At 41.1% G+C, this 27,823-nt stretch overlaps 1 protein-coding gene across 1 annotated transcript; it reads right to left on the bottom strand.

Annotated features, from left to right (window-relative positions):
* Positions 1–3,117: 3,117 nt before the first annotated feature.
* On the bottom strand, positions 3,118–24,057 carry CAB39 (calcium binding protein 39). Its single transcript, XM_068201309.1, has 8 exons — positions 23,902–24,057; positions 15,582–15,746; positions 11,639–11,757; positions 9,507–9,675; positions 8,734–8,793; positions 5,132–5,197; positions 4,157–4,300; positions 3,118–3,339 (listed from the first exon to the last, which is right to left on the bottom strand). Exons 1-8 carry the CDS (start codon positions 24,013–24,015, stop codon positions 3,151–3,153), a joined length of 1,026 nt encoding a protein of 341 aa, XP_068057410.1. The 5' UTR covers positions 24,016–24,057; the 3' UTR covers positions 3,118–3,150.
* Between the last annotated feature and the right edge of the window lie 3,766 nt (positions 24,058–27,823).

Here is a 27,823-nt window from a genome sequence, read left to right as displayed (position 1 = left end):
GTGCTTCCTCCCACCAGGGCCGGTTCAAACACCTCGTCAAGTGCCCGACTTGTCCACTCAGTTAAAATCTGCCATTTGTCTGACTACCCGTACTAATTACTCCTTCCCCCGGCAGTCTGGGACCTTCTGTCTGCAAGGAAGAGAAATGCCAACATTTTCTGCAGAGGCTCCAACAGGTGTAGTCTTTAGTGGGGGCTACCAAAGACCAAGTATTTCTGTCTGCAAATTATGTTCCTGAAGGGCAACTTGTTGTTCAGTAATGTTACTGAACAAAACCATCTGCAGAACCTGCACCAAAAGCTCCTGAATGTTGCTTAAAACACAACACTCTCCTGATGTTTGCCACACTGCATTAGCTGGGGCAAACACATTACCTGTGACAGCAGCTCCAGAGGCAGCGAGGAGACCCCGGTGACCAATTACAGACTCAGCTCCTGAAAATCAGAGAGAAGTGAAGGGCCAAAAATTTATCAACCAACCCTATCAGGTCCTGTCTCCAGCCATGATGCAGGAAATAGGATCTCCTCTTTGCCCTTGCCAAAAAGAAATTGAATCAACAATAATAATACAATAAGGCAAGGGAGGCTACCAACAATGAATTAAAATTGATTGCATCTTTAATACAGCACTTTGTTTTAATTCTTTAAAAATGTTTGTGCGAGACAGAGTTTTTCATGACTTAAAATGGTTTCATATTTAAAAGGAAGAAAGCTGAGCCACTCTAAGGCAATAAGGGAGACCTGATACATATCCACAAGAAATTGATCCTCTTCAGTAATACAGTAAAGAACACACGTTTTTCTTCAAAATTTTATTTTAATTTAAATTATGGGGCCAGCCAGATTTTTTTGGGTATGAAACATTTTCCTCAGGAGAAATGAAATGCTACCACAGAAATAGAATTACAATTGTATACATCTCTTATTATTAAAAAAAAAAACCCAAAAAACAAAACGCTTGCATTTAAATATGTTTTAGTAATACCCTTAAGCCTTCAAGCAGATAAGAAACCACTTCCAGAACAAGTTTTTTAATATGAACAGCACATCGAAGGAGCTTTAATTTAAATACAACTTCTTTTCGAAAGCCAACATTCAAATGTTTCCACATATTAAAAAAGTCACCATAGCCATTGATTCCAAGGTCTAATATAGAGAACTCTCTATCCCAGTCCAAATGTTTCCACTTCTTTACACACAGAAATCTTTAGCACATCTACATCTTTCTAAAGAGGAAGCCTTACTTGTTATGGTGAGTAACTTGGCAAGTAATGTTTCCTCCACTCAGCTATGGGAAACCCAAATATAACAGACAGCACTGAGCTACAACACCACCTCATGCCAGCTCTGCCTGGCATCTCTGGGAAATTTTCTTTCCTGTAAGCAAAATGATTCTGTTTGCAAAGGACACATTAAGAACCTTTTAAAGACCAATTTTAATGTTAAGAGGAGTTTTAAACAACCGAGTGAAAACACTCAGCCTTCTGGAGCTCTGGGAGTTCCCTTGTGAAGGCTTTCAAATCAGCTCAAACGTCACTGATTGTGAAATTTTTCAAATGGGAAGAGGACAGGAAGCAAGAAACATTTTCTGTAGCATTTGCAATCATTCAGTCATACAGAACTGGAACTTTCAGACCCCAATCCACGAGTTTTTGCTTGGTTGTGATCTCAGCCTTACTATATGATGGATAGATACAATTTTAATAACACCATTTAGCTCTATTTAGTAGATTCCTTTTGTATGGTCACAGTAACAAAAACATGGTGCAAAATCAGTTGGGTTTTCTGTTTTTATAAATACTGATAGTTTGCAGCATTAAAGAACAAAATCAAGAAAAAATGAGATCATTTTGTTATCCTAGGACACCTGTGAAATTGCTTCTTGAGGTCGGAGGGAATGAAATCACTCTCACAACTATTGTGCTGAGTTATTTACTGTAAGAAGTGACGCACTGCAGGCTCCCCAGAAGCCAGAGGAATCAATATTAATTTAGCACAATCCTTGCCATTTGCAGAGCTGGTGAGCACAATGCTAGTGTAATTAAATAAGGCCAATATTATCTGGTAAGAACGTAGTAGAAAGGGTTCCAGTTCTGTTTCAGCCTACCCTAATTGATGGCACCCCATTAGATACGTGAATACAAAGAATTTGTCTGGGTTTTTGTTTCCTTTTAAATGCTGCAGTACTTAAGATTGTTAAATCAGCATTTCCATGTGATCTGAAGTATTCAATTACATATGAGCATTCATTTTGCAAAACTCAATATTAGGTAATAGTTACAGACTAATACAATAACATTCCTCTGCTGTACAAATTAAATCATATTTTAAAGAAATGAGCAGCCTAGGAGTTATATACAAAAGAAACCAGCAAGCATTGTTGAAATGAAATGCAAAATGTCACTGCTAGGTCTACTGTCTGAAATACCTTTAAAGTAAAATTAACAAAAACCCTTAGAACATATTTCCAAGTTTACAAGTCAAGTCTCAGAAAAATCAAATCATGTCAAAAAAATTCTATAAAGCAGTGAAAGGCATATATACATTTTCCTTATGAACCTTGAGATTTCACTCTTTTAGAAGTTGCTAAGTTTCAATATCAGTTTATTCGCAAGACAACTGTTTATCCCAATAAGCTCACATCTTAGATACATTTCCCCTTTGATTACAAATAAAGCACTGCACATTTTTTTTTTTAATCAAGGCATATAATCTTATACTATGGTGCCAGGTATGCACAGGTCACATTGTGCTCATTATCTCAAACAAGGTAAGTGCAAACATACAGATTTATTCAGATTTGCAAGCATGCAACCTGTTACTTAACTACATGAATGCCTTCTCTCCTAGACCAAACTAGTATCTATATGTTTGCTTTCATGAACCTAGAATCTTTCTTTTCAGGACTCCTAAAACAAGCAGTGTCTTTGAATTCTGAAATGACACAAATATCAAGAAAGTCCACATTGTGCAAGAAAGCAGCAGCTATGTTTCTCAACTTGGACTAAAAATGAAAAGAGAAAAACAAAAACCGTTCACTGAACAGCAGATTAGCAGTAATGTTCCTCATGAATCGATAAGAGTGCCTGATGCTGAATATCTAACAGCAAATGCTGAATTTGGGTTTAATATTTTAAAGGTTTATTGGAGTTTAAGCTTCTTGCTGCGCTGGTCTCTTCAAATCCCTGATCTGTTTAACTAAATAGGTCTTCTCGTCATTAAATTGTTCATCCTCGGTCCTGTCATTCTGAAACTTGCTGAGGAACTCAATAAGTTTGGTCTGGTTCTTTAGAAGGATGTCTAATATAGGCTGTGTCTTGTTAGGATTGGCTACAAACACCTGCAAGAAAATAAAAGACATTGAGCACAATAGCGAGAAACAAAAGTTTAGGAAGTTTAAGTTAAAAACAATCCAACAAAATACTGATGATGATAAATTAAAACTACGTTTTAATTTTTCCAGTATCCCACCAAAAAAAAAAAAAAAGGGGTAAAGGCAAGTTTTTAAATAAAATTACTTTTTTTTTTCAGTCAGGGCATAAGCTGCACATCAGTACCAAAGTAAATCTAGTCTGTGGGAGGTGACCAGGCACAACAGCCTCTGCAGAAACCACTGAGGACACTTTATGGTTAAGTTCTATGGCAAATGCATGGTTTCATATCATGTGCAGCATCTGATGGGAATCTCACACTTCACTGCAAAGTTTCAGACCTCAAGTTATAACTCTCAGCTGCCTGTCTGCTGCAAAGTCAGAAGCCATCTGTTGTAATGTTCAAATTACAATTCAGGTGACCTGACTGAAATACTGCTGTCCTTCAGAGATCATGCAGTGTGATAAAACCACTTTTGAACAGCATGACTGTGTATGGAATCATGCATTCCTCCTGATCTTAATGCATTCAATTCCAAAAGTTTCTCAGAGACAATCTGACAATGACCTGGAAGTCCCTGAGTGGTTTCTAAACAGTTGTCAAAAGATAACCAAGATATCTGTTTGTAAAGATGGATCATAATCAAGCAAAGATCAGTGCTCCCTTGATTTAATCACTCAGCAGACATTAAGGTAAGCTCAACTGAGGCTCAGCTAAGCAGTTTACTCAATTAAACAACTTCTGGCCAGATTCCTTCTGTTTCATGGCAGGGTTTTGTAACATACCTTGAACACATGGAAGGCCTCAAACTGAATGTTACGACTCTTGTCTCGTAGAAGGTTCATCATTAGTTTGAGATTTTCAGGTTTACTGATGTACTTTGTCATAATTGTGAAGTTGTGTCTGTCCAGTAACAATTCACCGAGAAGCTGAAGGCAGAAAAGAATGAAAAATGAAAGAGCAACTAACATAAGAATCAACTTGTATATAAATGCTGTCAGACCCCCTGAAGCGGTGTGGTGCTCTGTGAATGCAGCACCAGTGGTCAGGAGATAAAGCAGCAACAGAACTAAGTGCCCTACATTTCAATGTGCAGGTGCATTTTCCCCTTATTTCAACAACACAGTTTCTCCTTTTCCCCAGAAAGTGAAAAATCACACTTGCTCGCCCTTGTTATGAACTGGAAAGAGAAGTCTTTCATTTTTTCCCCCATGACTTCATTATTTTTTTCACTTATACAAAAGCTATTCAGCATAGAAAGAATGCCTTTTAAAAAGACCCAAAATCCATTAAATAGGTTATTTAGTACAACAAATGAAATACTGACTTTTTTTTGCTACCTAAAGGGTTTAAAAGGATTTTGCCCACAAGGATCACCTTTGCTGCAAGCTCTGGATTACATTTATGTTCACTATTTCTTACCTACTTGAATGTAAGATCAGTATTGCTTTAGGCACATCATATGAATCTTTGTTAAATTATTTAAATGTAACCAGACTTGTTGAAGGAAAAAAAATCAACAAAAATAAAGAAATGGAGAGAAATTTCTCTTAGGGAGAGAAATTACTTTGGTTTGTGCTGGACACTAAAATATGTAAGAACTGGACTAAAAAAATTAGCTGATCCAAGAATTCAAATGTATGGATAATTAAAATAAATAGTATTCAAGGCTGTTACAGAAGCCATTTCAAATAAAGTTAAATCACCTTGAAAATAAAGGGAATCTCTTTGCATTCAAGAAGAAAATAAAATTGCCTTACCTTAAGTGACTGTCTCTTTGTCACATAATTTTCTGAATGAAGTAACTTCTCATATTCACTGAAGAACTAAACATAGAATAAAGAGTAGGGTTAGGATGTTCTCAAGTGTCATAGGCATCTTCTTCCAAATAACAGCAACAAAGTGGAGAAGATGCAAATCCCTAACAGAACCAAACAGAATCTGAAATCTCAGAAGGTTCCTGTAAGTCACTACGTTGTCACTACTTATGCTTTTGAAGTGTATACAAAGTTAAACACTGAACATGCTTTAAAAATAGATGTATTTGCTCTTTCAAGAGACTTTAATGTTTAAAGTACAGGGCAGAGGAAGGAGTTTCCTCATTACTTCTTATAGAAATAGGCTGCCAGAGCAGCTGTGGCTGCGCCAACCCTGAAGTGTCCCAGGGTGGATGAAGCTGTGAGCAATCTGCTGCCAGAGCCCATGGCAGGGGGCTGGGACGAGGGCATGTTTGAGGTGACAGCTCCAATGGGGCTGGGACGAGGGCATGTTTGAGGTGACAGCTCCAATGGGGCTGGGACGAGGGCATGTTTGAGGTGACAGCTCCCAATGGGGCTGGGACGAGGGGATGTCTGAGGTGACAGCTCCAATGGGGTTGGGACGAGGGCATGTTTGAGGTGACAGCTCCAATGGGGCTGGGACGAGGGCATGTTTGAGGTGACAGCTCCCAATGGGGCTGGGACGAGGGCATGTTTGAGGTGACAGCTCCCAATGGGGCTGGGACGAGGCGATGTCTGAGGTGACAGCTCCAATGGGGATGGGACAAGAGGATGTTTGAGGTGACGGCTCCAATGGGGCTGGGACGAGGGCATGTTTGAGGTGACAGCTCCCAATGGGGTTTTGACGAGGGCATGTTTGAGGTGACAGCTCCCAGTGGGGCTGGGACGAGGGCAGGTTTGAGGTGACAGCTCCCAATGGAGTAGGGACAAGGGCATGTTTGAGGTGACAGCTCCCAATGGGCCAGGGACGAGGGCATGTTTGAGGTGACAGCTCCAATGGGGTTGGGACGAGGGCATGTTTGTGGTGACAGCTCCAATGGGGCTGGGACGAGGGCATGTTTGAGGTGACAGCTCCCAGTGGGGCTGGGACGAGGGCATGTTTGAGGTGACAGCTCCCAGTGGGGTTGGGACGAGGGCATGTTTGAGGTGACAGCTCCCAATGGAGTAGGGACAAGGGCATGTTTGAGGTGACAGCTCCCAATGGGCCAGGGACGAGGGCATGTTTGAGGTGACAGCTCCAATGGGGTTGGGACGAGGGCATGTTTGTGGTGACAGCTCCAATGGGGCTGGGACGAGGGCATGTTTGAGGTGACGGCTCCAATGGGGCTGGGACGGGGGCATGTTTGAGGTGACAGCTCCCAATGGGGTTTTGACGAGGGCAGGTTTGAGGTGACAGCTCCCAATGGAGTAGGGACAAGGGCATGTTTGAGGTGACAGCTCCCAATGGGGTTGGGACGAGGGCATGTTTGAGGTGACAGCTCCAATGGGGATGGGACAAGGGGATGTCTGAGGTGACAGCTCCCAATGGGGCAGGGACGAGGGCATGTTTGAGGTGACAGCTCCCAATGGGTTTGGGACGAGGGCATGTTAGAGGAGACAGCTCCCAATGGAGCTGGGACGAGGGCATGTTTGAGGTGACAGCTCCAATGGGGCTTTGACGGGGTCATGTTTGAGGTGACAGCTCCCAGTGGGGCTGGGACGAGGGCATGTTTGAGGTGACAGCTCCCAATGGGGCAGGGACGAGGGCATGTTTGAGGTGACAGCTCCCAGTGGGGCTGGGACGAGGGCATGTTTGAGGAGACAGCTCCAATGGGGCTGGGACGAGGGCATGTTTGAGGTGACAGCTCCCAGTGGGGCTGGGACGAGGGCATGTTTGAGGTGACAGCTCCCAGTGGGGCTGGGACGTGGGGATGTTTGAGGTGACAGCTCCAATGGGGTTGGGACGAGGGAATGTTTGAGGTGACAGCTCCCAATGGGGTTGGGACGAGGGAATGTTTGAGGTGACAGCTCCAATGGAGCTGGGACGAGGGCATGTTTGAGGTGACAGCTCCAATGGGGCTGGGACGAGGGCATGTCTGAGGTGACAGCTCCCAATGGGGCTGGGACGAGGGGATGTCTGAGGTGACAGCTCCAATGGGGTTGGGACGAGGGAATGTTTGAGGTGACAGCTCCCAATGGGGTTGGGACGAGGGAATGTTTGAGGTGACAGCTCCCAATGGGGCTGGGACGAGGGAATGTTTGAGGTGACAGCTCCAATGGGGTTGGGACGAGGGCATGTTTGAGGTGACAGCTCCAATGGGGCTGGGACGAGGGCATGTTTGAGGTGACAGCTCCAATGGGGCTGGGACGAGGGCATGTTTGAGGTGACAGCTCCCAATGGGGCAGGGACGAGGGGATGTTTGAGGTGACAGCTCCCAATGGGGATGGGACAAGAGGATGTCTGAGGTGACAGCTCCCAGTGGGGCTGGGACGAGGGGATGTCTGAGGTGACAGCTCCAATGGGGCAGGGACGAGGGCATGTTTGAGGTGACAGCTCCCAATGGGGCTGGGACGAAGGCATGTTTGAGGTGACAGCTCCCAATTCCCAGTTCCCGGGGATATCCTGGAAAGCATGGCACGGGCTCCCTCTGGAGGAGAAGCCAGGCCTGGCTCCCACAGGACCACGCTGCGTGTACAACTGATGCCTTGCTCTCACCAGAGGAAAGTGATTTTTCAATTTGTGCAGGGCTTTTTACGTATGCCCAAGTGACCAACTGGAGTTGACACTCAGTGTGTCAAAACGTGAGGGCATCAGAGTCATGCAGGACTAAAATAAACATTTACCTTGCACACTCTTTAGGTTTTTTTTAATATTGTCAAGTTTTACTATTCATGAGTAGTCTGTTTCATAGCTGTAACACTGTTAAACACAATTTCCCTGTGACTTTTTTTAGATATACATTGATCAAAATCTCTTAAAGTTTCAGACATGATTTCACAGCAAGAAGAACTTTGCTTCAAAGTAGATGAAGAGGTCAGCTAAGTATCAACTCTGCACATCTTATTTCTCAGAGCCTCTTAACTGGTTCCCAAACAGTGCCTAAAGCATTATTCAGTAGATATTTCAGGGCTAAAGCAATAGTCAAAAAGGGAGTAATAACTTTTTGTCTCCTGTTTAAAGCTGAGTCACTCAGAGGAGATATTTGTGATTTAGTGAACATGCCTGAAGACAAACTTTTAAAAATCAATGTGATTCCAAGTTTGTTTGTTGGTTTTGGTTGGTTTTGTTTTTTTAATTGCTTGTGAAGTCTGGGAGTTTTAATCAGAGTAAGATTTAAACACTTAAATATCTTTGTGGAACTGGTTCTGATTAATCTGTTGAAAGGTAAAAGGACTGAAGTCATGTAGCTGAAAATGTCAGGATAAATGAAACTCTCTAACATTATTTGTTTTGGCTTTAGGGGGGGGAACTGAACCCCAAGTTCAGTTGATTGAATATTTTTTGGAAATCCCCAAAACCAGAGCTAAACAAGGAATAAAACCATTTTCTTCAAATAAGATACACAGCACCAGAGAGCTCTGAATATGAAAAGGTGTCTGCTCACCCTATCGTAATGTTGTTCCAAAAATTCTGCACTTAACAACTTGTGTCTTGTAAGCAAATCCTGTAAGAAAGCACAAACCCAGTACTGTCACTAGAAATACTTCAACAGTACAAAGACATTCTCACACACGTAAGACATTCAATCCAAAATTCTGCTATTTCATTAAACACACTATTTTAGGACACGAATGCAATTACCTGGACACTGCTCAGGATTCTTGGCATCACTTAGGAAAGATCTGTGATGAGTTACTTTAATTCACAGAGAAACAGCCTGTGAAATTATCACTGAAGAGTGCTATTTATGGATCAAGGCCATACTCTGCACACAACTACACACAAGACCCACCATTTAATATTGATTGCTATTATGCTAATTGTCCCCATAACTGATTGGTTTAGGGACACAAAAATTGGGCCTCAGAAAATTTCACCAGACAAAGCAACAGCATCAGATATCCTCAGGAGGAGCACAGGAGGAGCTGAAGACACAGATTTAAGGCCCCTGGCAGGGGAGTACACCTGCATTCAGGTAATGCATGATACAACTTACTCTCCAGAACAAGATCTGGGGGAGCACATGTACTGTATGTATTTACAGGTGGGGCCTGCACTCTGAGAAATAAGGAAGAACAGTGTCCAGCTCACCCATCTGCATCACACCTATTTTCTTCCCCTCTCCCAAGGCTTGTTTTGCCCAGCACATCACACACAGCAGTGGGCTCACGAGGCAGAGAAGCACAAAGGAGCCGTTCCAAGGTGTGAGGACGTTACCTTGAAGGTGGCGAACGCGTCAGACGCGATGTCAAACGTTGACATCTCCACGTATCTGAAGAAGTCGTAGAACTGCTCTGACCACAAGATGATTTTAGCTAGTGGTTCGTGCCGGATGCATTCTCTAAGCATTATCCCACAATTTAGAGCAATTTCTGGAGATTCGTACCTATTCACAAAACCCAACAAAGATTCTTTATGAATTTATAAGCTTTCACAAGTTAGCACTGCAGCACCACATTGCTAATTACAGTGTTCAGTATTATCAAGTAAACAAACCCATTAAAATTAGAAGTACATATTCCTGCATTAAACTCCATTTTTAAATATTTCTACTAAATACTGCTGAAATAGCTGACAGTTACAATTACAGCCAATTAAAATTATAGCAAATTTTCACAAACTGGGAAACAAGACTAAATAAAAATACTTTCTTTGCTCTCAAAATCAGTTTTGTTGCTCCTTACTGGTGAGATTGCAGACATCTAGAAAAGCAATAAATGATTTGCCTTGAAAGCTGCTCGCTTAAACATGACAGCAATTTACATAAAACCTTGCATGTGAGCATGAGGGGTTAACAATACTGGACATAAATTCAGATCTCCTCCTCCATTAAACCATTTTTCAGCATCACTGGCTGCTCTGCACATCACGGGGTTCCAGCTTCTGGAGCAGTCACAGCCTCTCACATGCCTCCCTGCCTCACACCTCCAGAATCCTCCCTCCTAAACCAGTGGAAGCTAATTGAAATTCCCCAAAATTTCAGGAGAAAAGAATCATTTTGCATACTGAGCATTAACTATATTACCCTACAAAAAAAACTGAAACCATTTTCATTAAACCCTGCAATACTCTCCCATTCAACCTGTCATGGAGATTTGAAATCCACTGAATGTTTTGTAATTCATGCCACAGTTTAAATTCACATAAATTTGTCTCAGTTGGATAGCAGATGTAACATGTAAATTGCTAAATGCCCATTTCAAACATCCTGACTTACCAATAAGAGTTTCAATAACCCCTGTGAGGATAAAGCTCTCTGAAGTGTGACAACACAGACTAAAAGTGAGCACCAATGTGTTGCAGCCCCCATTCAACCACTTACCAATGAGAACATGCTGAAAAAGCAGTTTTCTTTCCCTGCACCTCAAGTATCTTTGCCTTCTTTTGTAACTTATTTTGAAGATGCACTGAATCAATGATTTCTTTTGCATTATGCCACAACTAGTAGTTTCTTTCGACCCTCTAACATTTAAATGACATTACAGGCAAGTAATGCTAACAACAGGCATATCCCACTGAGATGAGTGGTCCTTTCATACACCCTTGAGTTATCCCAGTAAGTGGAATAAATACTCCTCAACTACAGCAAGCTTAGCCAGAAGCTGTAGCCAGATTTATAAATAGCTGTATTTTAAAAATTATAAATAGCTGTATTTTGTTTATTAATGTTTGATCAGCTTGTCTGTCCCAAAATAACACAGTGGAATTGAAATTTTCAGAACTTTCTTAATTAGTGTTACTAGAAATGCAAGCAATTATTTTCTGCTTTCATGTTTGAGAGCTGCAGCTCTACATGTCTTCAGTATGGCAGGACCCTCCAATATCCAGCACACCAGATATTACAGGAAGAGAGGAAGAAACAGTTGTCTGACACAATATGCCACGAATCATTCTTTTTTTGGTCAGGTTTGTGTTGGTGTGTTTGTGTCAATAAAGCAATATAAATAATTATGAATATAAAGTCTAAGACAGGCCAGCAAACTGGAAATTACTGTGGTTACAAGGAAAAAGAACAGCCTTCAACTGTTGATGAGTAAGTTCACAAGAGACTAGTTTTAAAAGGCTCAAATAGCATACTGAAAGGAAAACATCTTCCTAGCCCAGGAAGAGTATTTCAAAGTACTAACAGTTCTCAATTTTCAGTTCATGCAAAAGTAGATGGTTGGGGTTCTATTTCTTAAGTTTTCCTTAACTTAGGGGAATTACAGATCCCAAAACCAAGGAAAAAGAAAATAAAATTAAGCATATTGCAAAGGAAGAACAAACATGTCAGAACTCACTGCTTCTCTGTGCATTTAAAAAGCCCTTACTTCATGTAAAAGCATATTTATGCCTCACAGTGCACATACCCTTTTAATAGCATGAATAAGATATTCTGTTGAGTGCAGATGTATTCAACTGTGGGAGTTCTTGTACCAATTTGTCTTCTGAGAATGTTGTTGAAAATTTGCGCAACATCTTTCTTGCCCTGTCAAAAACATCAGCAGTTAAAACACAAAATATGGAAGACCACAGGCAAGTTAACAATGAAACATTATCATCACCTCGTGCAGCCGTACTGGGGGGGTTCTGCAGTTCAGGCAGTCTCCATACTCTGATCTTGAACAGATTCTCTTTCTTTATGCCCATTTCAAATATGTCAAAGCACTCAAAACATGCACCACATTGCAGGCGGATCACAGAGAATTTACATTACAGAAGTAAAGCCAGTTGAGGTTCCATCAGGTATTTCTATGTAGCATCAATCTCCTGGGCTTATTTGATATTTGATTTTGTTAACAGCGTAACAGTTTTTAACTGTGCTCTTGCCTGGAAGTGTATTTCTTCAACATTCCATTATCCTCTCCCCTTGTCTAGGGACACACAATGCCACCATTAAGAGTGTGCAGAGAATTTCCAACTGCAGTGTTAACATCCAACTTAGAACTGCAACTTATGAAAGTGGAATAAATGAATGAATAATAATACACACAGAAATCATCCACTGACCTAAAATGCAAGTCTCACATTTTTCAGTGCCCAACAGAAGTATAAATAAGATCAGGATGCTGGAATTCAGGACAAATTACACACACAAAAAAACTTCATAAGCAAAGCACCAGACAGTGTAAAAGGAACTGGAAATGTTCTTGTTGAATAAAAACACATCTCCTGTTTACTTCTTCTGTTGGAACACAGCCGAAGATGACAAACTGGTAGACATCTAACAAAAAGGTGATTATAAACATGAACACCTTCCACTGTCATTCCCATTTAAAAGCCAGATTTCTGCAATTAACTGTCCATTCTGGACTGCACAAAGACACCTTCAGGATTATGTGTTATCAAATCTATTCCACAAAAAGACCAGGCCAGCTTGTACTAAGCTTGGACCTGCAAATAAAGGCCTGTAAAGCAACTCCACCTGCAGGTTCCCTGAACGTTCTACACCAAACCTAGATGTATATAATGTTTCTTAACAAGGTCTAGCTGCGCTGTAAATCTCCTAACACCAGGAAGCTTTCCAGCAAAATGCAGGGCTTACTTAACTAGCAAGAATTTTCCAAACATCATCAATTATTTAAAATTCTTTCAGTTTTCTAATCAGTGTAAAAAGGACTGCACGAGAAAAAATGAAATGTTTATGAAAACGTAGGAGGACTGGAGTTTTACAAATGGCATGTTTGTGAATTGCCACGGACAGTTTTGCTGGAGTGTTGTTTTCAGGATATAAGAGATTGTTTGTAAACGCTTGTTTTCTCAATTACAATTCCATTGAAAGCCAGCCCAAAGCAACACCAGAAGTCTTTGTTCTGACATGAGTAGAGCAGTGTTTGCAGGAATTGCTTTACTCAAACTCCACATAATATAATCATCAACTCCCATTCACCAGCGCCGCGCTGGTCGCGGCGTTCGCCTGGCAGTCCCCAGCGAGAACAGCATTTCCTTATTACCCAGCCCTGAGCTGCCCGTGGCACACAGCAACCCCAGAGCCAGGTTTTGTCCCTTTTTTGTGCCTGGCCAAGTGACCTCATAGCCCAACGGGCCTCGACCCTGTGCCAACAGGCACGACGGCCAGAGGTGAGAGGGACACTGTGCTTCTATTGTCTTCTCAGCAGAAGGATTCAGCTCCCCTGGGCAAAAGGCGGTTTTGGTTTGGGTGGGTTTTTTTTATTCTTCACTTTAAAAATCCCAAAATAACAGAACGAGAAACCCAGTTTCACCAGGGATACCATCTCTATCCCTGCAAACCAGCAAGGAGATAACTGCTAAGTGTTAAGGCTGGTAAAGAGATAAAGAGATGGTTGTGTTGACTGCTTTACTGGAAAGCAAATTCCAGGGAAGGGCAACACTTTAAACAGGCCTGGGCACAAGGCAAGAGCTGGACAACTACAGTTTCCTTCATTTAAACATCAAATTTGTTACTTTTCTAGTTTTTACTTCTTACTGTTCTATGGGTTGTCTTCACCATAGCAATTCAGATTCAAGTACATTTGAGACAGTTAAAGTGTCACAATGAACCGTCCCTGTCTATTAATAAGCTGTCTATTCCTGCTCTACACAGAAACCTTCTTCAGAAATGAGACTGAAAGGGAAAAAAGTTTAGTTTGTCACTGAATAACCTGCAGCTGTGGTGGGAAACCAGAAAGAAAAAATTCCAGACCCACTCTTCAAGTTTAAAAACCACCAGAAAATCAAATATGTATTTCCATCAGTAATGAGAAAATTGCTTCAAATGCAGTGAACCCACACAGATATTTGGGATATCAAAGGCAACATCTGACTGGCTTTGTAACAGCTGGGAAGCTGGGGCACATCTGGAGCACAGGTGTGTTGACATTAATTCTAGGTAAGAACAATAGCTGGACAGTCTGCCAGCTGCTGCCATAAAAAGCAGACGTGGTCCAGCCTAGAAAGCAGTGAATGACTCGGTCTCCCTCCAAGGGGAACCATCACATCCTCCTGAAACAAAGCAGCAGAAGAGCCACAGGCAGGAAACAACTCACAATCTTTCCATGTCCCCTTAATAAAAAGCACAGTTCTCCTTAATGAGAGCAAGCCTGTGCAAATCGTTATCATTCTTCATTACCAGGAGATAATGAAGGTTTCCTCTGCTAATAACTGGGCTGAGTAAACACCAGGCTGATACCAATCTAGAGGTCAGCAGAATCCAGATGACATTTCATGATTTCCTTTCTTCAGCAATTAAAGGCCATCCCAGTTCAGCATTCCCTCTCAGCTTTCCCAGGTTTCTGTGCTTATTTAACAGCCTGAATGTTTTATGTATGGTATAAACACTTGTGTGCGTAGGGAAAAAATACCACTGTATTACAATTAAACACAAATCAGAGGGGGTTATGGGTGGGGTGGAGGGGAGAGAAGAAGGAACAGGGAAGAAAGCCATTGTTTTTGGAATGTCAAACGACAATAGGACTTTAAACTGTTGTGTTTGTATTGTGAGCAACTTGTTTATGAACAATCCCGTTTTTAAGCGATCTTAAGTGGGATGATCTTTATGGTTGAGGCTGTGGAGTGAGATACATGGATTTGACTCCCTTCCTAGACAACCACGTGTTTCTTGCGAGACCTCAGGGAAAAGAGAAAAATCCAATTGTACTGCAACATCTCATACCTAAATAGGATATTTCTCCATGGTGTTAAGTTATTTAATGTGACATGGTGACAAATGCCACAGAGGCTTGTGGAGAGCCTTTAAATATAAGTAAGTATTGCTATTTTGAATTGATCAATAAAAACTTGGGTTTGTTTATTTAATAAACAGAAAAAAGATGAGCAAAAGCAAAAAGGTTGTATCACTTGTTTTTAAAAGGGAGAAATACTGCACTATTAATAAAACTAACAGCTTTAAATTATATATTTAAACTTCTTCATAAATGCTACAATAATTCTATTACTCTTCCTAGTAATTTGATGTAGCAAGGTGAACACAGAGATACACCTTGTAGTATTAAGGCTTGTGCTCACCACAGGATTACTACTAAGAGATTAACCCTTCTGCATACACAACAATTCAGAATTATTCCATAATTTTAACAGAACTGTACCACCAGATTAGAGGTTTATCTGCAGATTATCTGCTTAAAATTTGTGTCGTTTATATGCTTAAATTCACAGATTTCATATTTCATAGTTGCTCAATCTTCCATGCAGTTTGGAAGAGTCTCTCTCTAATGGATGTGTCATAAGCACAAAATAAAAACTTAAGGCTGAAACATCTTAACCAATTAAAGTGGTAGGAATTCAGATGTGTTTAACAAACAGAATATAAGAATGTCAAACCTCCTTTCTTACCTCAAAATCAATGAGCTGCAAGTCAGCTACTAGGGTACTAAGAAGACCACTGTTGTATAGCTCCTGAGCAAGCTGTGCCACAGCTTCTGTTTGGGGCTCCTTTTCATTTGTGCCATACAAGATTTCTTTCATGGCAACAAGGTTTTTTGAGACCTCCTCTGTCGCCTAAGGAAAATGGGAAAACAATACAGTTAGAGAACAATGCCATTTGTCTTTCTAACTGCACACTCCTTTATTCTTAACATCTGCAAACTTCCATTGGGGGGAGGAATAATCAGGAAATGACAATCCAGTAAAAAAACAATAGATATTCTTTCTGCAAACAGGACTGTTATGAGACTGGCATTTTTAAAAAAACCCAAACAATAAAAAGCAGAGGCAAGACATACACAATTTAGTTATCAAAGGTAAAAATCTCTTCCTTTTTACTGCCTTTTAACTTCTCATTCAAAAATCCCCTAAAGAACAGCAATAGGATGAAAAGAACATGACAGAATTTCCATTCTGTAAAACAGTTGTGCAGGATCAGATTGGAAAATGTGACATGGAGCCTCATGCCTGTGCCTAGGGAACTGCTCAGAGACACCAAACGTACCCCTCCTGTAGATCCTGCACACATCAGGTTTTGCCAAATACTAGGCTCCCATTCCAGTTACTGTGGGTGAAGTCTTTCCAACAAACAAAACCTCAAGGAGAACCAACTTTAACCTTCAGGTTACCTCAGCACAGAAGAACAACCCGGCCAACAGACCCAGAAAGAGAGACACTCAAAAGAACACAATTAAAGGTCTAAAATCCTTCCCTGCTTGAAGCCCATTTTACAGAAGCCAAACAGGTCTGACTTGTCACTTGTGAGGAATTCCAAAGTTGCCATGATGAGCTGGATCAGCCTTTAGCAGTGGAAACACAGTTATCTCACAAGTAAAACTAAAAAAAATATAAACCAACAAGAATACTTCTAAACACCCACTTCTGAATCTTAAAACATAGTTGTATTGGACCAAAAAAAGAACTACTCCTTTCAATATATATGTTTACTGAGCTTGGGGGCAAAATGCTGAAAATTATCATCATAAATAGCTGGTTTAATTATAATGGTTCTTCACATGCCTAAAAAGTCTGAATGGTTTGTAAGTGCACTGATTTTTAGTAATTAGATGAACCTGCCAACAAAGTATGCATATAGTTTAATGTAAAGTATTTATGATTGATAGATCACAGAAAATTAATAAAGTGAAAAAATTACCACTTTCTGGATATTGCCAGTCTTATAAGGGGTGTGCAAAAAGATTTCTCATTGGTGCTTTTTATCCAGAAAGGCTTAGGATCAGCATGACCCATGCACTATTCAAGCTAAAGCCATTCCAGCTTTGCTAGGTATGCAAGCAAGGATTCCATGACCTTTAAGGAGGCTCCGTATCATTTTTAGCTCCTCCACAAGTTTCCACTCCCTGCTGCCTCCCTCTTCCTGTTACTCCAGTTCCTAGTCCCAGTTGTCTCCTCCTCAATCGAAATCCCAAAGGATTTTCTGTGCACTGTTGGTAAGACAGCAAGAAGCAGGTGCTCAGTAAGACCACTTCAATTCATGCCAGCTCCTGAAGATGTGAAATGGGAACAGCAGCTCACCATGCTGGAGCAGAATTACACCACACAATTGTTCTCTGAAATTCAGAGGAAACAGCTCTTTTGTAGAAGAACAGGAACATCTGTCACACATGGAGATATGAAGAGGTATCTTTGATGGATGGCTACCAAGGGAAGAGTGACGGGGCTCACCCCCAGATTGGGGTGACCCTGAAAGGTGGAAAAGTCTCTCCTCCAACCCGTGCCTTCAAAGAAAGACTCAGCAGTCTTCAGTCGTCCGGTCTCAAGGTAGTTTATTGTGTGTTATCTAAAAGATTTCTCCCTGAGCTGCTGCAGTCCGTTCAGCAGTCAGACAAAGGCACACAGACTCCCGGGGGCTGGTGCCCTCTTTTCTATCATACATTACGTGTTAAATGTTTATGGTTTTTTCCCAATGCCCATCATCTATATTGAACGATGACTTTCTACTCTAAACCAATCTGTGAGTGCCAACATCACCAAGAACATGGAGGTTAGGAAGGAGAAAGAAGGAGGACAGGGCACACCCAAGTCCCTCCATCTTAGAACTTCTGACCCCCATGTACAAAACTCAGACCCCTCTGTACAAGGCCTAAAACCCCCCTGTACAGCACTCAAAAACTCTTCCTTTCACTTTGTGACTACTTCTACTATAATATCTAAACCTTTGTGATTTCTTGTTCTTCCTGCGAGGTTGGTAAATTGTTCCATGGATCAGGTCCAAAGCCACAGGGGTCTCCGGCTGCATTCCAGGGTCTCAGATGCTTCTGACCTGGGCCTGGAACATCCAAGAGTGTCCAAGGGACATTCTGGGTTCCGACAGAAGAGGAAGCAAAGTCTGTCCCCGCACACTAATGTAGAAAGCAAGATGAAAGAGGAAGAAAGGCAGCTCAAGTAACTGCCTATTTCAGCTAAAACAATGGCAGTATCGAGGCCATGCCTGTAATTAAGAAGGCGAGTGGAGAATTTGTCCTACCAAAAGCCCAGGGAAGAGGACAAGCGTCCCAACTTCAATAACCACACTTGAGAGCTCTCCCTCACTACCAGCCCAACACAGACACCAGCAATGGAAATGCTTGCAAACCAGGCAGAAAATAATGCAGCGTTTCCAAACACTGAGGGCTTTAAAAAAACCAAAAACCCTTCTAGCCCAACATGAACATACAGTTTGGGAACTTCAGTAAGAGACAGGAGGACTTCAGTGCTCTTCACAACTGCCAAGACCACCTGCCTGTGCTTCACTGGAAGTTGGCATGGCACCAAGCAGTAGCTAGAGACACAAAACCATTGAATCGTTGAGGTTGGGAAAGTCCCTTAAGCTCAAGGCTGCCAATAAACCACATCCCTAAGCAGCAGCACAGCTTAGGCTGGAAGGTACCTCAGGAGGACATCAGGATGCTCGAGGCAGGGCCACCTCAGTCCTGCCCAGGCTGATGGCCAGCCATGCTCCCAACAGCTCTGTGGATGAGCCCTCCATCACCTCTCCAGGCAACCTGCAGCAGTGTCTGACCACCATGCATCAAAGCGCCTGCCTTGTGTCACTCCAGCTAACATTTCTGGCTATCTTCTGGAAACTGAGCTATGAGCTTTTCTGCAAGTATTGCATCAGTAACCAATGCCTATCAATGCACTACACTGCCATAAAATGTAACATCCTTACACTTCTTCTCTTCTACTCTAAAATTCAACATCAAAAGGTCTAGAAATAAACCCTGACAACTTTCTAGAACTTCCTTACTCTTGTATATTCCATTTACTCTCAGACATATTCCAAATACAGGATGTGCAGACCTATTTTTGCCATTTCAGATGGAGAATGGAATTTAGATAGTTACACTGAAAAATATAATGCTACATTAAATATCGGTGTGAAGAACCAAGTAAAAAACCACTAAAACCAAACAGAATCAAGAAAGATAAGAGAAGGTTGACTAGCATTACTTACAAGATTTTCTAAGACACTGAGATCTAAATTGCCTAATGCACTGCTCTCTTTTAAGAGGGGAAAAAAATCTCTTGGAGGGAAAGATCAAATTACACAATGAGGTTCATCCAAAACCCCATGATCAAAAGTGGAACTAACAATCAGACACCATACATACAAATATATAAAATATATCCCAGTACAATACATGACCAGGGTGTATTTTACATATACAGAGTATGTATATTCTCTGTATATTTTACAGACAGTATAAGTATATAATTTATATAAGTATCTATAAAACAGTATATATTTTATATGTTAAAATTTATATTTTTAAAGTATTAACATCTATATGCTCTCAACAATGAGAAGAAGCAACCTGAGTTTTACAGGAAAATTTCATGGCAAGTCATATTTATAATTTAAGGGTGCCAGGAAATCAATACCATCTGAGGACAAGCCACACTATAAAAGTTAAATGTAAAGCAAGGAAAATAGAGAAAGTACTTCTCTATGTTTATGAAGGACAGGAAGATGCTATTTAAAAATAAAAGCAGACACCATGAAGTCACACATATGACTGTTATAGCAGAATAGCTGCATGTCTTTAAAGCTATGATTTATTCCAGTCTCTGGAAAGATCAGTGAAATACCCTAAAATTTAGTGTTTCCTTAAATGGTAAGCAGTGCAAACCCCAAATACTCTATCTGGAGTTGTACAGCTGGATTATTTGGGGTTTATGAACAGTAGAAAAAGATAAATAACACATGGCCAGTCCTGAAATATTTCCAGTGAGCTTGGCAGACTCCAGGCCTAGGGAACCCCTGTGGCTGGGGGCTATCTACACATGGATAATGCAGTTACAGAAACTGCACTATTAATGAAAACATCCATCAAAAAGATAAACCAGATATAGCTTTGAACCTGTACTGGGTGAATAATTTGACTAATCTAGAGCAGTATCTATCACAACTAAAAACCATCATTTTAATAACTATTTAAATTGGCTGGATTTCAAAATGCTTACAAAAACATGCAATTCCATAAATGTATTAGTAACTTCATCAGTGCAGTAGCACATTTAAAGGCCAAAAATGACTGTATGATTTTCCAGTAAACATTTAGCATAGAGACAGCACAGAAGAGCTAAGTTCAATTAGAAGAGAAGCACGTAGTCTCACCTGCCACTTCCTAAAGAAGGCTCATCTTTACCCCTTGAGTAACAGCCCCACACTGGAGGCCAGGCACATTACTTAACCTTTAGCCTTCTTCCAACCACATATTAATTGTACACACATGTGTAACAAATCCAGGATTTTACTGCTTTATGAATGACAGCATTAACTCCCTGAATGAAATGTGACCTATGGCAACATGGCACAGCATCACCCTGGCACAGCTGAGCCAAGCAGCTCGTGGTGCAGCCATCGCACAGCTGTGACATCAAGGAGAGAGGCCAACCACACCTGCAAGGGCCAGCCTGCCCGGGATAACAACAGGGCTCCAACAAGCACCCAGCAGCCCAAAGGGAGCTGCTGGGACCAGGTCACGCCAAGGTCAGAGGGTAGTGAAGAACAACTTGATTGCATGAGTAAATATTTACCTGCACGACAGTAAATGTGTGCCACACACCAAGTGAACTGTAGTATGAGAAAAATGCTGGGATCAGCCCAAGAGGAGAAGAGATGTGAATAAAGACTAACTAATGGAGTAGATCAAGGGTAGGTCCTGCTTACAGGAAAGGAGGTTTCCTTTGCCTTCCCCTTAGCCCCACTTTCTGAGAGCACAAGCAATGGAGAACAAACAGCAGAAATGATGAACACATTTCAGTTATAAAGCACCTGGCATCTCATTTCCCTTCCCAAATACTGACAGACAGCTAGCCACAACCTCTGTGCTAAGCACAGCACTGCAGCCAGGATGCACCAGAGCTGTGGCACAGAGGGAGATGGGAGAAGTGGGCACAGCCCAGCTCCCCCAGCCCAGCTCCCTGACGAGCACCACACGCTTAAAGGACATTTCAAATGACCTGGAGAACTACCTGGTTAATTTTTCTCCAGTCTTCACTGAGCTCAAAAGCTAGATTAACATGTAACTAGGATACACCTGAATTTCAGATTTTTGGTTATAAAACAAATTTTCCGGTATTACAGGGCAAAATGTTTCATAAATGAACAAGACATTACTGTTGTTTTACATCTTTTACTTTGAAGAATATCTTCCATTTTGATTATAAAGAATGGACAGGAACACACACTGTCCAAGATTTAAACATCTTTATTACCTCCTTTGATTTTTTAGTTTCCGCTCACAAAACATTAACAGTTTTAAATTTCAGCCTAAGCACTGAAAAAAATGAAGAATTCTGCTCAAACATAATTACACTTATAACTTCCAGGGAAAATGATTTGTCTAATTTTCTTATAAATCTGTATATCCAATTGTGCAACAAAATTGTCAAAGAGCATTCTCCACACAGTAGCAAACTCAGTATTATAAGAAATGAAAAGTGTGTAAGAAAAGTAGGCAGTCCCTTATCCCAAATGGATACTTCTATAACCAATACTGAGTATTTAGCATGCTGACCCAGCACTGAAATGACACCATTGATATGTGACAGGCTGCAAAAGCACACCCCTGGATCAAACAGCAACAATGATAAAATTACTGAGACACACTGTAACATGTCCAAGTACTAATAAAGTGAAGTCATAAAACAAGAACAACTTTTGCATCCTTCTCCCCTTTTAGTACCAGGCAACAATTTTTGTGCTTCATGTAGAGTGTGTTTTTCTATTCAACCACAGAACCCACCCTGCCACCAGCACAGAATTCTTCTCCAAAGGAGGCCAAAAAGTTACATAGCAGAAAGGATCATCATAATAAAAGGGATAATGAAAGAGAAAAAGATGCCTAAATACTGAGATATGGGCATGAAGAAGTGTTTGTTTTTTTTTCTAATAAAGGCTACTGCTCTGAGCTCTGTCTTTAAAATCCAAATTCACTCCAGTCATTTCTACAATCTGGACAGGAAGAGGGCACAAATTCAGGATGTCTGCTCACAGAGCTGTGCCTCAAAGATCTGATGACTGGTCCATAAGATACTGAAGAACTTTCTCCATCAAACCAGCAAACCACATGAGCTAAACAGTCACAACCAGAGTCACCTCCCTGAAGTCTTGGCTTGCCAAGGAAACAGCTATTTCCTGATGAATCTCTCATGAGATGTGGACACTGGTGGTGTGAGTGCTGGGATTCATCAGCTCATTTGTGAATAGCAAGGATGATGGGGAACAGCAGTACCATAGGCAGGCTCATTCCCCTGGATGTCAGGATTTAGCCCTCCTCACACTTACCTTAGTGAATGTGGGCTGCCTTTGTTCTCCTGCAAGCACAAAGTGTTACCTGCTCTATGACACAGGCTTAGCATATTACTTGTCAGAGCAACAGCCTCACAGGAATGAGGTCTTTCAAAAAGATGGAGGTGTGGGACTAAAGGCCAGCAAGAAGAAATGGTAATACCAACCTTCAGCTACAGCATCAGAAACACAGGCACGTGCTACAGGACACAGCTTCACACCATGGGATGAGCTGGTCTGTTCCCCATTAGGGGTCCCAGCAAAAAGAGGACACAAAAGAGCACAGATTTTAAGACCAGGCCACATCTCCAGGAACTAATAATGAGGCCAAGATAAAGGAGGCAGTGCCTCATCAGAGACTCTTCGGGATGCAGCTACCCCTCCTTTCCTGACAGAAGGCTCTTTTAGAGATAGAAGAAAAGCAGCAGCAAATAAAAATCCTTCCAGCCTTCACACCAGCCTGCAGAACAGAATGTAACATTTTTCTCTCCAATAGGAGAGGAAAAGCATCAGAGGAAACTACTGTGGTACACTGCAAGACACCTGTAACACACCACATGGTGGCAAACAGGTAGAAGATGCTAATTATTAAAGAATATCAGAACTAAGATGGCAATTTAATTAAGACCCTTAGAAGTAGTAGTGCCAAATCTAGGTGAAACTGACTATAGAAGAGTTGGCCACACTCTGCTTAAAAACATAAAACATTAGAAGATTGTGACTAAATCCTATATGGGACGCTGTGGATGCCAGGAATGGTGTGTAATAGTTCAATAATGCTGGGAGAGGCTCCAAGGAGGGTGCTCCTCTAAACCTCTGCCACACAATTCACTCGGTGGGATGCAGCTGCACACAGGCTGAACTTTGAGGTCAGTTCCTGTCAAGCTGTAAAATCCAGAGTGCCAGTTGAGAAGTAAATGACTGGGACAGGTACACAGCCTGAAGTACAAGACACCCATGTAAAGGAAACTGCACTAGCACAGGAACTTCTCACATCTTACTGCGGGCTGAAGAAGAGGCAGGAAAGGCAATATATATTCTCTATCCATGAAATCACAAAGTTCTTCAGCTTCAGTAAGAGACACTCTGCTCTGTAAAGATTTGCATGGACAAGCAGAGACAGAACTACTTGTGCAGTAGTGAAGGCACTGTGGTGGTCACAAGCACCAAAGCACCGTACAGCTGTGAGCCGCTTATTAAAAGAATGCAATGTCCTACGGTGCCAAATCGTTTTAAATATCATTATCAGCTGCCAGTGGCATAAGCCAAGCAACCAACAGGACACACACCTGTTCAAAGGTACATAAATTACCCTTTATCAGAGTATAAGCCACCAAAATAATTCCTAATTGTTTCAATTTCAACAGCTGTAAATGCCCCCTTTCCACCACTTTCAAATACCGTTTAGCAATTGGAACATCACAACTGTACCTTTTCTGCCTTTTTGTCAGAGATGTCTTGTTTTTCTAGAACTGCCATGCTCTCCTTCAGGTTTTTCACTATGTCTGCAGGAGACTTGTGTGACTTGCCAAAGGGGAATGGCATGATTGCAACCACAAGGTCTTCCTTCCGCGGCTCCTGCTTTACCTGGAAAAGGAGGAGAAAGAAAGTACATTAAAAACAGAAACTTGAGCTCTGTGTAACAACACACACAAAGATCAAGAGAAAATAGCAACGGTATAAAATGCATGGCATAAATGATCTTTGACAGGTGAACTAGAGCTTGCAGTGACAAACTTAAATTCTTGTATTTCTATTTCTTTTAAAATACAAGATACACCATCGAAGAACTCACATTAAGATCATCACCTTATGCTCCAGGAGCTAATTAAAGAGTACATTAATTATATCCAAAGACACATACTGCACACATGCCCCATATGGGCAAGACTTGCAAGGATCAATTATTCCAATTAATGCTGTCAAGCCAAGTGCCTTCTCACACGACACGTTTGACACACAGCTCCCCGTGTCTCAGGGCCCTGCTATGACTGCCCGGGCACATGCTTTTACCCAGATTCACTCCATAATGAATTTGCAAATGCAAAGCAGACCCCAAAGACTGCACCTTAGTGCAAGACCCACAAACACGAAGCAGGTGAGGCTACAGACAGCAGCCTGCTCCTGTCCTGACATTCTCCTGGCATGTCCTGGCATTCTCAGATCTGTAACAATACCAAAATACAGTCTCACCCTCACACATTTAATGGGAAATAAAATTTGAGACCTAGTAGGGATACATACAGCACATGAAAACATTAAAACCAACACATGATGTGTATCTTTCTCTAAAGGATAAAATATGTCTTACAAGAAAGTTTCCTTCCCTAAAAATAACTGGCTCTTGAATCTAAATACATTTATTCTTCTGTATATTTACATGAATTTACTTTTACACACACACACACACATATATATATATATACTCTTCTGGGCACGAAATAGAAAAGTACTACTGGAATAAATGAGCGTACTGAAGCCTTTGTTACTAAACACATACACCCACATGTAAACAATAATAAAACCTTCTTACAAGTGAATTACATGAAGTATACTTCTACAACTCTAATCTAGACAGAAGAGAACAGGAAATCCTCCATTAAAAATGCTGACAGTGCTACTTCTGCTAGACACAAAAAAAGACAGCTGAAGCTGGCAGAGCAGAGCCTACACTGTCATTGCAAAGAAGGGGTATTACCCTGAAAGTTGAATTTCTATGTCCCTGCAGTGTCTGTGTAGTGAGTAACAAGTCAACTCTAACCAGTACATGTTAAAGTTTCTCATCTGACACAATGCACTTTGCTCCTTGATTAAAATACCAGCTCATCCACCAGGAACTCCAAAACCTTACTCCTGATCTTATTCAACAGTTTTGACCAGGGATGAAAAATCCCAATGTAATTTTTGAGTTATTTTTATTTTTCAAACAAATAAGTTTGGCTGGCCCAAAGGCAACAATTTAAAGGGTAAGAACAGAAGAACTTGGATCTTTAGCCAAATACATTTCCATAAATAGAGATTTCAGGTAAGCAGTTACAGAGATGATACATTCACAGTTCCATGCCTGCAACTGATTTAAATCCTAAGGTAGGTAGTTTTTAATTAGATTGCTTCCAGATAGAAGCATCAGCAGGAAGGCTGAAACAAGACCTTCCACCAGCCATTTCCACTCTTTAACAGATCACAAGGACTTTCTGTTGCTATAATGACACATACTACAAAATAAATGCAATCTCTCATTCACAATCTGCATAAAGAAGGGGCTGTAACATTGAAATTACAAAAGCAGGAGATAAAAAGAGATCAAAAAGCGCCCAAAGGTCATTCTTTTGACAAGAGAATTTTATGCCTCAAACTTCATCACTTGTAGTGGAATAGAAACCTAGAGCTAAGGAAAGCACTGCTACTGACTGTTATTTAATGAAAATACAATGGTATTTAAAACAATATTTAAGGAAAATGATGATATTTTCACACTTTTCCTAGAAAGAGAAAGTGTGAAAATAAGCACCATTTCCCCACAACACAGATGACACACCTCGAGCATCACAGCAACATTTTAAATGTTCTCTTTATCTCTCCCTTGAATTACTACTTCTGCCAAATTAGAATGAGCCCTGAAAACAAATCTGGATTCTTTCATGTTTGCATATCATCACTGATAGTAGCAGTATTTAACAACTACTCTGCCTATTCATTCTGGAAGATGGCTATACCATGTAACAGAGAAGGATTGGCTCGAGAAATTGCCAGTCTTAACTCCTTGGATTATGCATTAAAACAGAAGCAAATCCACTAGGAATCAAAACAGCTGAGAGAACAAAAATACATGGAACCACAAAATCTGGTATGACAGCAATATACAAATAAAATAAATCAAACCAAAGAAAACAGCTCTGCACATTCAATTTCTGGATCAGAACTATGCTACTCCTAAAGTCTAAAACACTACATGGATAATACAAAACCTATTGAAATATAGGATATTGATAAACAACTGTCCTCATATGTGCAAAGGTCTGGGTTTGCAAAACTTTATTTGCCTCTAGACAGTGCCCAATTTTTAATTTAAATTAACAATAGTCTATAGCTTTGATTTATTCCTGAAACCTTCCAGGTTCTGTGTAACTCAGACACACTTACATGCATACTCAAGTCATGCACAAGCTTCACTTTATATACTGGTGTATCTAGTAGAAAATAACCAATTCAGAACAGCTCACTAGCATACATTCATATTAAACATTTTCTCCCAGTCCAGGTAAATTCCTGTATGAACCTCTCAGAAGCAATTTAGAAAAATCAGGAATGACTGTCAGCACCACTAAGAAGGAAAATCAACATCCTTGATTACTGAAGATAACACTTTGCTTCAAGGTATTGCTTTTATTATATAAAATGGAGTAAACACACTGTTTATGCCATTTCAGTTTTATTACTGGAAGGAATGCAATGGCACTGCAGGGAACATCATCTGGGGCCTCAAGACTGAAGATCCCACAAACCCCGAAGCAAAATTCTGTTACTGAAAAACCTGTGCCACATCCTGCCCAAAAAAAAAAAAAAAAAAAAAAAAAAAGGCAAGCAGGACAAGCAGGAGCAGTGCTTTGTCTCAAAGCACTTCATGCAGGACAACATAGACAGGCTGTTCCTTTTTCAGCCCAGCAAAACTACCCCCAGCAGCACTCTGGGCACAATAGACAATGACAACATCTGTGTGGGATCGGAAAGAGCTGCCACCACCCACATCTGCAACACAAGAAAAAAAGGGAACAACACCAAATGACATTTTCTGTAAATAAGAATAGGCCTTACATCATGTCAAATGATAACGGATTCACAATACTAGCACCTGGCTGCCTTGCAAATTCAGGATAAAACACTGACTGTGGCTAAACAAAGGATCGTAGGATTCCTGAGGAGTTAAACTGCTCCAAGTACATGGCCAGCTCTGTGCTCTGCTGGGCTGTTTTGCTTTATCTTCCCTTCCAGAAACCTCCCGTTCATCCATTTGTTAAAAGAGACCACGCACAATATTATACAAACTTCAGGCTTTCTCAGGCATGCATTTTGTTTCGCAGGTACTCAAGTAGGCCAAAGGTAACAAAATTTAAAGCCCTCAAAGCAACAGGGTCACAGCCACAAACAGAAATATGAAATGATGTTATCAATGCCAGTGGACCACCAAACAAGAACATGGCACACGGCCAAACACCCAGAGATTGAGGTTCCACTGACACACTCGGGCACTCCGGGACATTTGGGCTGTTGTGATAACCAGAGACAGCAGCCCCACTGTTTCAGATAGTATATAACTTCCAGCTCTGTCAATGCACCAGGCATCCATGCAGTT

This window comes from Anomalospiza imberbis, chromosome 10 (genome assembly GCF_031753505.1).
Source record: "Anomalospiza imberbis isolate Cuckoo-Finch-1a 21T00152 chromosome 10, ASM3175350v1, whole genome shotgun sequence".
NCBI classification, from domain to species: Eukaryota; Metazoa; Chordata; class Aves; order Passeriformes; family Viduidae; genus Anomalospiza; species Anomalospiza imberbis.
Note: the sequence above shows the minus strand (reverse complement) of the source record. Positions and strands in the feature narration are given on the sequence as shown.